Source organism: Tachyglossus aculeatus, chromosome 24 (assembly GCF_015852505.1).
Source record: "Tachyglossus aculeatus isolate mTacAcu1 chromosome 24, mTacAcu1.pri, whole genome shotgun sequence".
Lineage (NCBI taxonomy): Eukaryota > Metazoa > Chordata > Mammalia > Monotremata > Tachyglossidae > Tachyglossus > Tachyglossus aculeatus.
In genome coordinates, this window is record NC_052089.1 from 27,933,340 (window position 1) to 27,946,441 (window position 13,102).

The 13,102-nt window shown below is 48.2% G+C and overlaps 1 protein-coding gene across 5 annotated transcripts in view; it reads left to right on the forward strand.

Moving 5' to 3' along the window:
* JAM2 (junctional adhesion molecule 2) overlaps positions 1-13,102 on the forward strand; it is a 49,707-nt gene that overhangs the window by 165 nt on the left and 36,440 nt on the right. For all 5 annotated transcript variants that reach the window (XR_005456147.1, XM_038766120.1, XM_038766121.1 and 2 more), the window contains exon 2: positions 12,652-12,720. Coding sequence is in view for 4 of the 5 variants with exons in the window: in XM_038766120.1 (XP_038622048.1) it covers positions 12,652-12,720 (69 nt within the window). In the remaining variant the exon portion in view is untranslated. The remainder of the gene's footprint in view (positions 1-12,651; positions 12,721-13,102) is intronic.

A 13,102-nucleotide genomic window follows, 5' to 3' on the forward strand; every position in this document is an offset into this window, starting at 1 on the left:
CGGGACCCGGGGGGCAGCCACCCGGGGAGGGGCTCCTCCTCCTCTTCCTCCTCCTCCTCCTCCTCTCCCCCCCCCCCTGCCCCGGGGTGGGTGGGCACCGGGCCGAGGGGGGGGGGGACCGAAGGACCGGCCCGGTTGGTATCCCCCCCCCTTCCCAGTCCCCCACTAGTCCCACCTGGGCCTGGCCCCGAGACCCTGGGCCTGGGGGGGACGGTTGGAGGGGAGAGGACAGGGATGTGCCCCAGTCCTCCGGAGGCTCAGCTTGGTCGAGCCCACTGTTGTTGGGTAGGGACCGTCTCTCTAAGTTGCCAACTTGGACTTCCCAAGCGCTTAGTCCAGTGCTCTGCACACTGTAAGCGCTCAATCAATACGATTGATTGATTGATTGATTGATTGAGAGAGAGGGTGGGGAGGGGGCGCAGGGCGGCCGGGATGCCGCCGGACCACCGGGGAGGTTCATTCCAGGACAGCCGGGACTTTTCCCTGGAAGAATTTAAGTGTCTTTCCCAATCTGGAAATTGGCTCCGGGAATAATAATAATGACGGCATTTATTAAGCGCTTGCTAGGTGCCAAGCACTGTTCTAAGCGCTGGTGGAGGGGGTTACAAGGCGATCAGGTTGTCCCACGGGGGGCTCACAGTCTTCATCCCCGTTTTACAGATGAGGTCACTGAGGCGCAGAGAAGTGAAGTGACTTGCCCAAAGTCACACAGCTGACAATTGGTGGGGCCGGGATTTGAACCCATGACCTCTGACTCCGAAGCCCGGGCTCTTTCCACTGAGCCACGTCCTGAAACCCCCTCCTGGACCCGCAGAGCTGGGCCAAATAATAATAATAATAGAATTGGTTAAGCACTTACTATGTGCCAGGCACTGTTCTAGGCGCTGGGGTAGATACAAGGTAATCGGGTTTAGGACCCAATCCCTGTCCCACATAGGGCTCACCGTCTTAATCCCCATTTTACAGATGAGGGAACCGAGGCCCAGAGAAGTGGGGGTGATGATTCCTTCATTCATTCAATCGTATTTATTGAGCGCTTACTGTGTGCAGAGCACTGTACTAAGCGCTTGGGAAGTACAAGTCGGTAGCAGATATAGTCCCTTCCCAACAACGGGCTCACACTGATGCCCACCTCTTGTTGTCCCCCTCCTCCTTCTAATAATAATAATGTTGGCATCTGTTAAGCGCTTACATTGTGCCAAGCACTGTCCTAAGAGCTGTGCCACCCCTGCTAGGAGCCGGGAGTCTGCCAAGCGCCCGGGCATTCATTCATTCATTCATTCAATCGGATTTATGGAGCGCTCACTGCGTGCAGAGCACTGTACTAAGCGCTTGGGAAGTCCAAGTTGGCAACGTATAGAGACGGTCCCTACCCAACAACGGGCTCCCAGTCTAGAAGGGAATAATTTTGGTATTTGTTAAGCGCTTACTATGTGCCAAGCACTGTTCTAAGCGCTGGGTTAGCCACGAGGTTGTCCCACGTGGGGCTCACAGTCTTCATCCCCATTTTCCAGATGAGGGAACTGTAAGCCCAGAGAAGTGAAGTGACTTGCCGCAAGTCACACAGCTGATAGTAATAATAATAATGGCATTTGTTAAGTGCTTACTATGTGCAGAGCACTGTTCTAAGCGCTGGGGGGGATACAAGGTGATCAGGTTGTCCCACGTGGGGCTCACGGTCTTCATCTCCATTTTACAGATAATAATAATAATGATGGCATTTGTTAAGCGCTTACTATGTGCAGAGCACTGTTCTAAGCACTGGGGGGGATACAAGGTGATCAGGTTGTCCCGAGGGGGGCTCACAGTCTTGATCCCCATTTTACAGATGAGGTAACTGGGGCTCAGAGAAGTGAAGTGACTTGCCCAAGGTCACACAGCAGACATGTGGTGGAGGCGGGATTAGAACCCATGATCTCTGACTCCAAAGCCCGGGCTCTTTCCACTGAGCCACGCTGCTTCTCATGAATGAGGTAACCGATAAGGTACAGATGAGGTAACTGAGGGTCAGAGAAGTGAGGTGACTTGCCCAAGGTCACACAGCAGACATGTGGCGGAGGCGGCATTCGAACCCATGACCTCTGACTCCAAAGCCCGTGCTCTTTCCACTGAGCCACGCTGCTTCTCATGAATGAGGCAACCGATAAGGTACAGATGAGGGAACTGAGGCTCAGAGAAGTGAGGTGACTTACCCAAGGTCACACAGCAGACATGTGGCGGAGCTGGGATTCGAACCCATGACCTCTGACTCCAAAGCCCGGGCTTTTTCCACCCAGCCACGGGCAGCAGCCAGTCCCCATCCCTTCCCTTCCCACCTCCGGGGGTGGCCGGGCCCTTGGGCAAAGAAGGAGGTGGCTCTTGGGCTCGGTTGTGGTGCGGTGTGTATATATGTACATATATGTATGTATGTGTATATATATATATATATATGCATGCATATATATGTATATATATGTATATGTACATATATATGTATATATATATGTATTATGTGTATATATGTATATATGTGTGTATATGTGTGTGTGTATATATATATACCTGTATATATGTATATATGTTTGTACATATTTGTTACTCTATTTATTTATTTATTTATTTTGCTTGTACCTATCTATTCTATTCATTTTATTTTTGTTAATATGCCTTCTTTTTGTTGTCTGTCTCCCCCTTCTAGACTGTGAGCCCACTGCTGGGTAGGGACCGTCTCTAGATGTTGCCAACTTGGACTTCCCAAGCGCTTAGTCCAGTGCCCTGCACACAGTAAGCGCTCAATAAATATGATTGATGATGATGATGATGATGATGGTGCGGTGTGGGGGGTTGTCGTGACCTGTATCGCGCCGGGTTGGCACCCCCCGGGCTGTGGTCACCTGCAGTGGCCGTGGTCTGTGTCGTTCATTCATTCATTCAGTCGTATCCATTGAGCGCTCACTATGTGCACGGCAATCAATCAATCAATCGTATTTATTGAGCACTTACCGTGCGCACGGCACTGAACTAAGCGCTTGGAAATTACAAGTTGGCAACACATGGAGACGATCCCTGCCCAGTCTAGAAGTGGGGAGACAGACGACAAAACTTCTAGACTGTGAGCCCGCTGTTGGGTAGGGAGAAGCAGCGTGGCCCGGTGGAGAGAGCCCGGGCTTTGGAGGCAGAGGTCATGGGTTCAAATCCCGGCTCCGCCACTTGTCAGCTGGGTGACTTTGGGCAAGTCACGTCACTTCTCTGGGCCTTAGTGACCTCATCTGGAAAATGGGGATGAAGACTGGGAGCCCCCTGTGGGACAACCCGATCACCTTGTAGCCTCCCCAGCGCTTAGAACAGTGCTTTGCACATAGTAAGCGCTTAACAAATACCACCATTATTATTATTATTATTATTATTATTATTATTATTATTATTATTCTCTGGGCCTCGGTGATCTCCTCTGGAAAATGGGGATGAAGACTGGGAGCCCCCCGTGGGACAACCTGATCACCTTGTAGCCTCCCCAGCGCTTAGAACAGGGCTTTGCACATAGTAAGCGCTTAACAAATACCACCATTATTATTATTATTATTATTCTCTGGGCCTCAGTGACCTCACCTGGAAAATGGGGATGAAGACTGTGAGCCCCCCGTGCTACAACCCGATCACCTTGTAACCTCCCCAGCGCTTAGAACAGTGCTTGGCACATAGTAAGCGCTTAACAAATACCACCATTATTATTATTATTATTCTCTGGGCCTCAGTGACCTCCTCTGGAAAATGGGGATGAAGACTGGGAGCCCCCCGTGGGACAACCTGATCACCTTGTAGCCTCCCCAGCGCTTAGAACAGGGCTTTGCACATAGTAAGCGCTTAACAAATACCACCATTATTATTATTATTATTATTCTCTGGGCCTCAGTGACCTCACCTGGAAAATGGGGATGAAGACTGGGAGCCCCCCGTGCGACAACCCGATCACCTTGTAACCTCCCCAGCGCTTAGAACAGTGCTTGGCACATAGTAAGCGCTTAACAAATACCACCATTATTATTATTATTATTATTCTCTGGGCCTCGGTGACCTCACCTGGAAAATGGGGATGAAGAGTGTGAGCCCCCCGTGCGACAACCCGATCACCTTGTAACCTCCCCAGCACTTAGAACAGTGCTTGGCACATAGTAAGCGCTTAACAAATACCACCATTATTATTATTTTTATTCTCTGGGCCTCAGTGACCTCCTCTGGAAAATGGGGATGAAGACTGTGAGCCCCCCGTGCGACAACCCGATCATCTTGTAACCTCCCCAGCGCTTAGAACAGTGCTTGGCACATAGTAAGCGCTTAACAAATACCACCATTATTATTATTATTATTCTCTGGGCCTCAGTGACCTCACCTGGAAAATGGGGATGAAGAGTGTGAGCCCCCCGTGCGACAGCCCGATCACCTTGTAACCTCCCCAGCGCTTAGAACAGTGCTTTGCACGTAGTAAGCGCTTAATAAATGCCATCATCATCATTATTATTATTATAGGGACCGTCTCTATATGTTGCCGACTTGTACTTCCCAAGCGCTTCGTACGGTGCTCTGCGCACAGTAAGCGCTCAATAAATACAATTGATTGATTGATTGATTGACCGGGGGGGTCCCCGGGAGACGTTCCCTGGACTTGGGCGTCTCCGGGGACCGAGGCCTGATGCCGTGTCGCACGTGCAGCATCCGTGTGACCTTTTAGACTGTGAGCCCACTGTTGGGTAAGGACTGTCTCTATATGTTGCCAATCCGTACTTCCCAAGCGCTTCGTACAGTGCTCTGCGCACAGTAAGCGCTCAATAAATACGATGGATGATGACGATGATGATGCCGTGTCACACGAGGCCGGCCCGGGGGCCACACGCTGACAGAATCGTGTCCCTTTCGCTAACCCGATCGACCCCATCCTCCCCACTCAACGCCGGGTGGACCCAGGCCCTCCGTGGCCTTGTCCCGGGAGCTGAAATTAGCCGCCCGACGGCGTCGATTGTTCCTAGGGTGGGAGGAGGTTCGGTCGGAGTTTCCTGTTTTGCCTCCGACAAACTTGAACTTTGGGCGTTGAGTTCAAATATCCTGTGGCATTTAACACAGAGTCACGGATCTGGCTCTCGTCCACCTCCTGAGGACGCCGGCCCACCCTCTCCTGATGGAAAGCAGGTTTCTAGGACGCCTTCCGGACAGACTGCGGTGGAAGGACGGTGGGATGTTGTTGGCGCAGCGCCGGTCCATCCTGTTAGAACCTGGGATTCCAGTAATAATAATAATAATAATAATGTTGGTATTTATTAAGCACTTACTATATGCCAAGCACTGTTCTAAGCACTGGGGGGGGGATACAAGGTAGGTTTCCAGTAATAATAATAATAATAATAATGTTGGTATTTATTAAGCGCTTACTATGTGCCAAGCACTGTTCTAAACACTGGGCGGGGGGGGGGGATACAAGGTAGGTTTCCAGTAATAATAATAATAATAATAATAATAATGTTGGTATTTATTAAGAGCTTACTATGTGCCGAGCACTGTTCTAAGCAATGGGGGGGGGATACAAGGTAGGTTTCCAGTAATAATAATAATAATGTTGGTATTTATTAAGCGCTTACTATGTGCCGAGCACTGTTCTAAGCACGGGGGGGGGGGGGGATACAAGGTAGGTTTCCAGTAAGAATAATAATAATAATAATAATAATAATAATAATGTTGGTATTTATTAAGCGCTTACTATGTGCCGAGCACTGTTCTAAGCGCTGGGGGGGGATACAAGGTAGGTTTCCAGTAATAATAATAATAATGTTGGTATTTATTAAGCGCTTACTATGTGCCAAGCACTGTTCTAAGCACTGGGGGGGGGGGGGGATACAAGGTAGGTTTCCAGTAATAATAATAATAATAATAATAATAATAATGTTGGTATTTATTAAGCGCTTACTATGTGCCGAGCACTGTTCTAAGCACTGGGGGGGGGATACAAGGTAGGTTTCCAGTAATAATAATAATAATGTTGGTATTTATTAAGCGCTTACTATGTGCCAAGCACTGTTCTAAGCACTGGGGGGGGGGGGATACAAGGTAGGTTTCCAGTAAGAATAATAATAATAATAATAATAATAATGTTGGTATTTATTAAGCGCTTACTATGTGCCGAGCACTGTTCTAAGCACTGGGGGGGGGATACAAGGTAGGTTTCCAGTAATAATAATAATAATGTTGGTATTTATTAAGCGCTTACTATGTGCCGAGCACTGTTCTAAGCACTGGGGGGGGGGGGATACAAGGTAGGTTTCCAGTAATAATGATAATAATAATAATAATAATAATAATAATGTTGGTATTTATTAAGCGCTTACTATGTGCCAAGCACTGTTCTAAGCACTGGGGGGGGATACAAGGTAGGTTTCCAGTAATAATAATAATAATGTTGGTATTTATTAAGCGCTTACTATGTGCCAAGCACTGTTCTAAGCACTGGGGGGGGGGGATACAAGGTAGGTTTCCAGTAATAATAATAATAATAATAATAATAATGTTGGTATTTATTAAGCGCTTACTATGTGCCAAGCACTGTTCTAAGCGCTGGGGGGGGATACAAGGTAGGTTTCCAGTAATAATAATAATAATGTTGGTATTTATTAAGCGCTTACTATGTGCCAAGCACTGTTCTAAGCGCTGGGGGGGGGATACAAGGTAGGTTTCCAGTAAGAATAATAATAATAATAATAATAATAATAATAATAATAATAATGTTGGTATTTATTAAGCACTTACTATGTGCCAAGCACTGTTCTAAGCACTGGGGGGGGGATACAAGGTAGGTTTCCAGTAATAATAATAATAATGTTGGTATTTATTAAGCGCTTACTATGTGCCGAGCACTGTTCTAAGCACGGGGGGGGGGGGGGGGGATACAAGGTAGGTTTCCAGTAATAATAATAATAATGTTGGTATTTATTAAGCGCTTACTATGTGCCGAGCACTGTTCTAACTGCTGGGGGGGGATACAAGGTAATCAAGGTTGTCCCACGTGGGGCTCACAGTCTTCATCCCCATTTTCCAGATGAGGGACCTGAGGCACAGAGCAGTGAAGTGACTCGCCCAAAGTCACGCAGTTGACAAGTGGCGGAGCTGGGATTTGAACCCATGACCTCTGACTCCCAAGCCTGTGCTCTTTCCACTGAGCCACGCTGCTTCTCTAGGCCCTCTGGGTCCTCGTTTAGTCATTCGGTCGTATTTACCGAGCACTTACGCCGTGCGGAGTGCTGTACTGAGCGCCTGGGAGGGTGCCAACCACCTGGCTCAAGAGAAGCAGCGTGGCTCAGTGGAAAAGAGCCCGGGCTTTGGAGTCAGAGGTCATGGGTTCGAATCCTGGCTCCGCCACTTAGCTGGGTGACTTTGGGTAAGTCACTTGACTTCTCTGGGCCTCAGTTCCCTCATCTGTAAAATGGGGATGAAGACTGTGAGCCCCCCGTGGGACAACCTGATCACCTTGTAACCTCCCCAGCGCTTAGAACAGTGCTTTGCATGTAGTAAGCGCTTAGTAAATGCCATTATTATTATTATTATTAAAACTAATAATAATAAAACTATAATTAAAAATAATTATAAAACTATAATTAAAAACTAAACTAAATAAAAAGTCTTAGCTCCTGGAGGCTTCACACCTGCTGTGAAGCCCAGGCCTGAAATGTTGGCCAAGAGGGTGGGCCGAGAGATTCCCGGGGGCCGGGACCGTTCAGCAGCTGTCTCTGGACTCCGTCCGGGAATCCGATCCCGTGCGTTCACGAGTCCGTGGGAGGAAGTCTCTTGCCGGACCGTGGCGGGAGTGAGGACAGCCGGGGGTCTGAGGCGAGGGTTGGACTCTGGCCATTCATTCATTCAATCGTATTTATTGAGCGCTTACTGTGTGCAGAGCACTGGACTAAGCGCTTGGGAAGTCCAAGTGGGCAACGTAGAGAGACGGTCCCTACCCAACAGCGGGCTCAAGTCTAGCAGGGGGAGACAGAGAACAAAACATACTAACAAAATAAAATAGAATCAATATGTACAAATAAAAGAAATAAATAAATAGAGTAATAAATACATATATACATCATCATCATCATCAATCGTATTTATTGAGCGCTTACTGTGTGCAGAGCACTGGACTAAGCTCTTGGGAAGTCCAAGTTGGCAACATCTAGAGACGGTCCCTACCCAGCAGCGGGCTCACGGTCCAAAAGGGGGGGAGACAGAGAACAAAACCAAACATACTAACAAAATAAAATAAATAGAATAGATATGTACAAGTAAAATCAATCAATCGTATTTATTGAGCGCTTACTGTGTGCAGAGCACTGTACTAAGCGCTTGGGAAGTACAAATTGGCAACATATAGAGACAGTCCCTACCCAGCAGTGGGCTCACAGTCTAAAAGGGGGAGACGGAGAACAAAACCAAACATACTAACAAAATAAAATAAATAGAATAGATATGTACAAGTAAAATAAATAGAGTAATAAATATGTACAATCATATATACATATATACAGGTGCTGTGGGGAGGGGAAGGAAGTAAGGCGAGGGACGAGGTTCGGGGGACGGAGGGTGGTTGGGGGGCTGGGGGAGACCGGGAGGTGAGCAGGGAGAGGAAGGCCGAACGTCAACCTTTCCCGGTTCTGGAAGGCTGGGATAAGTCGGGGTAAGTTAGTAAGAGAAACAGCAAGGTATAATAATAATAATAATAATAATAATAATGCCATTGATTAAGCACTTACTATGTGCAAAGCACTGTTCTAAGCACTGGGAATGTTACAAGGTGATCAGGTTGTCCCTCGTGAGGCTCACAGTCTTAGTCCCCATTTTCCAGATGAGGTCACTGAGGCCCAGAGAAGTGAAGTGACTTGCCCAAAGTCACACAGCTGACAATTGTTGGAGCCGGGATTGGAACCCACGACCTCTGACTCCAAAGCCCGGGCTCTTTCCGCTGAGCCGTGCTGCTAGTGGAGAGAGAGAATGGTCCTGGGGGTCAGAAGGTCATGGGTTCTAATCCCAACTCCGCCACTTCATTCGGTCATTCATTCAATCGTATTTATTGAGTGCTTACTCATTATTGAGGCCTTCCTCCAGGAGGCCTTCCCAGACTGACCCCCTCCTTCCTCTCCCCCTCGTCCCCCTCTCCATCCTCCCCGCCTTACCTCCTTCCCTTCCCCACAGCACCTGTCTATATGTATATATGTTTGTACGGATTTATGACTCTATTTATTTTATTTGTCCGTATTTATTCTATTTATTTTACTTTGTTAATATGTTTTGTTTTGTTCTCTGTCTGCCCCTTCTTGACTGTGAGCCCACTGTTGTGTAGGGACCGTCTCTATATGTTGCCAACTTGTACTTCCCAAGCACTTAGTACAGTGCTCTGCACACAGTAAGCGCTCAATAAATACGATTGATGATGATATGTTTGTACGGATTTATTACTCATTTATTTATTTTATTTGTCCATATTTATTCTATTTATTTTACTTTGTTAATATGTTTTGTTTTGTTCTCTGTCTCCCCCTTCTAGACTGTGAGCCCACTGTTGGGTAGGGACTGTCTCTATATGTTGCCAACTTGGACTTCCCAAGCGCTTAGTACAGTGCTCTGCACACAGTAAGCGCTCAATAAATACGATTGATGATGATATGTTTGTACGGATTTATTACTCTATTTTATTTGTCCATATTCATTCTATTTATTTTACTTTGTTAATATGTTTTGTTTTGTTCTCTGTCTGCCCCTTCTAGACTGTGAGCCCACTGTTGGGTAGGGACTGTCTCTATATGTTGCCGACTTGTCCTTCCCAAGCGCTTAGTACAGTGCTCTACACACAGTAAGCGCTCAATAAATACGATTGATGATGATATGTTTGTACGGATTTATTACTCTATTTTATTTGTCCATATTTATTCCATTTATTTAACTTTGTTAATATGTTTTGTTTTGTTCTCTGCCCGTTCTAGACTGTGAGCCCACTGTTGGGTAGGGACCGTCTCTATATGTGGCCAACTTGGACTTCCCAAGCGCTTAGTACAGTGCTCTGCACACAGTAAGCGCTCAATAAATACGATTGATTGTTTGATTGGGTAGGGACAGTAAGCGCTCAATAAATAAGATTGAATGAATGAATCAGTTTTCATGTGGAGCCGCGCAACTGGAAACACCACCCGGTTCTGGCGGCGTGGACGGAAACATGGACCAGAGTCCTTGCGGGATCGCAGAGGGAGAGCCAGGGATGGAGACGGGAGAGTCAAGGGTGTTGGACAATCCGTGCTGGGATATAGAGAAGCAGCGTGGCTCGGTGGAAAGAGCCCGGGCTTTGGAGTCTGAGGTCACGGGTTCAAATCCCGACTCCACCGATTGTCAGCTGGTTGACTTTGGGCAAGTCACTTCACTTCTCTGGGCCTCAGTTCCCTCATCTGGAAAATGGGGATGAAGACTGGGAGCCCCCCGTGTGACAATCTGATCACCTTGTAACCTCCCCAGCGCTTAGAACAGTGCTTGGCACGTAGTAAGCGCTTAATAAATGCCACCATTATTATTATGATTATTTAACAGCGTGGCTCAGTGGAAAGAGCCCGGGCTTTGGAGTCAGAGGTCACGGGTTCAAATCCCAGCTCCGCCGATTGTCAGCTCTGTGACTTTGGCCAAGTCACTTCACTTCTCTGGGCCTCAGTTCCCTCATCTGGAAAATGGGGATGAAGACTGGGAGCCCCCCGTGGGACAACCTGATCACCTTGTAACCTCCCCAGCGCTTAGAACAGTGCTTGGCACGTAGTAAGCGCTTAATAAATGCCACCATTATTATTATGATTATTTAACAGCGTGACTTAGTGGAAAGAGCCCGGGCTTTGGAGTCAGAGGTCACGGGTTCAAATCCCTGCTCCGCCGATTGTCAGCTCTGTGACTTTGGCCAAGTCACTTCACTTCTCTGGGCCTCAGTTCCCTCATCTGGAAAATGGGGATGAAGACTGGGAGCCCCCCGTGGGACAACCTGATCACCTTGTAACCTCCCCAGCGCTTAGAACAGTGCTTGGCACGTAGTAAGCGCTTAATAAATGCCACCATTATTATTATGATTATTTAACAGCGTGGCTCAGTGGAAAGAGCCCGGGCTTTGGAGTCAGAGGTCACGGGTTCAAATCCCGGCTCCGCTGATTGTCAGCTCTGTGACTTTGGCCAAGTCACTTCACTTCTCTGGGCCTCAGTTCCCTCATCTGGAAAATGGGGATGAAGACTGGGAGCCCCCCGTGGGACAACCTGATCACCTTGTAACCTCCCCAGCGCTTAGAACAGTGCTTGGCACGTAGTAAGCGCTTAATAAATGCCACCATTATTATTATGATTATTTAACAGCGTGGCTCAGTGGAAAGAGCCCGGGCTTTGGAGTCAGAGGTCACGGGTTCAAATCCCGGCTCCGCCGATTGTCAGCTCTGTGACTTTGGCCAAGTCACTTCACTTCTCTGGGCCTCAGTTCCCTCATCTGGAAAATGGGGATGAAGACTGGGAGCTCCCCGTGGGACAATCTGATCACCTTGTAACCTCCCCAGCGCTTAGAACAGTGCTTGGCACGTAGTAAGCGCTTAATAAATGCCACCATTATTATTATGATTATTTAACAGCGTGGCTCAGTGGAAAGAGCCCGGGCATTGGAGTCAGAGGTCACGGGTTCAAATCCCGGCTCTGCCGATTGTCAGCTCTGTGACTTTGGCCAAGTCACTTCACTTCTCTGGGCCTCAGTGACCTCATCTGGAAAATGGGGATGAAGACTGGGAGCCCCCCGTGGGACAACCTGATCACCTTGTAACCTCCCCCGTGCTTTGCACGTAGTAAGCGCTTAATAAATGTCATTATTATTATTATTGGGGGACAGTCAGGGTTGGAGAGGGGAGAGTCAGGGGTGTTGGGGGGGTCCGTGCTGGGTCACCGGGGGAGATTCTGGTGTTGGAGGGTCAATGCCGGGTCACCGAGGGGAGGCAGGGGGGTTGGAGGGTCCGCGCTGGGTCACTGGGGGCGGGCGGGGTGGCTCAGTGGAAAGAGAATGGGCTTTGGAGTCAGAGGTCATGGGTTCAAATCCTGACTCTGCCAACTGTCAGCTGTGTGACTTTGGGCAAGTCACTTAACTTCTCTGGGCCTCAGTTCCCTCATCTGTAAAATGGAGATGAAGATTGTGAGCCCCACATGGGACAACCTGATTACCTTGTATCCACCCCAGCACTTAGAACAGTGTTTTGCACATAGTAAGCACCTAATAAATGCCATTATTATTATTATTCTTATTCTCTGGGCCTCAGTGACCCCATCTGTAAAATGGAGATGAAGACTGTGAGCCCCACGTGGGACAACCTGATTACCTTGTATCCTCCCCAGTGCTTAGAACAGTGTTTTGCACATAGTAAGCGCTTAATAAATGCCATTATTATTACTATTATTATTATTATTATTATTCTCTGGGCCTCAGTGACCCCATCTGGAAAATGGGGATGAAGACCGTGAGCCCCCCGTGGGACAACCTGATCACCTTGTAACCTCCCCAGCGCTTAGAACGGTGCTTGGCACATAGTAAGCGCTTAATAAATGCCATTATTAGTAGTAGTACTAATTCGCCTCCTGCTTTTTCCCTCCCTGCAGGCCCCAAAGCCTGCGGGCTGTCTGAGGAGGAAGAGCCCAGGTACGTCGTTACCGCCACCGAATTCCAAGGTAGGTCTGCCGGGTCGGTGTCTAATAATAAGAATAATAATAATAACGGCATTTGTTAAGCGCTTACTATGTGCAAAGCACTGTTCTAAGCGCTGGGGGGATACAAGGTGATCAAGTTGTCCCACGTAATAATTATGGCACTTGTTAAGCACCTACCTTGTGTCAAGCACCGTCCTGAGCGCCGGGGTAGGTACGAGGTGATCCGAGCGGACACAGCCCCTGTCCCACGGGGGGCTCACAGTCTTCACCTCCGTTTTCCAGGTGAGGGAACCGAGGCCAGGAGAAGTGAAGGGATTTGCCCAACGTCACACAGCCGCCACGCGGCCGAGGCGGGATTAGAACCCAGGTCCTTCGGACTCACAGGCCCGGGGTTTATCCATTA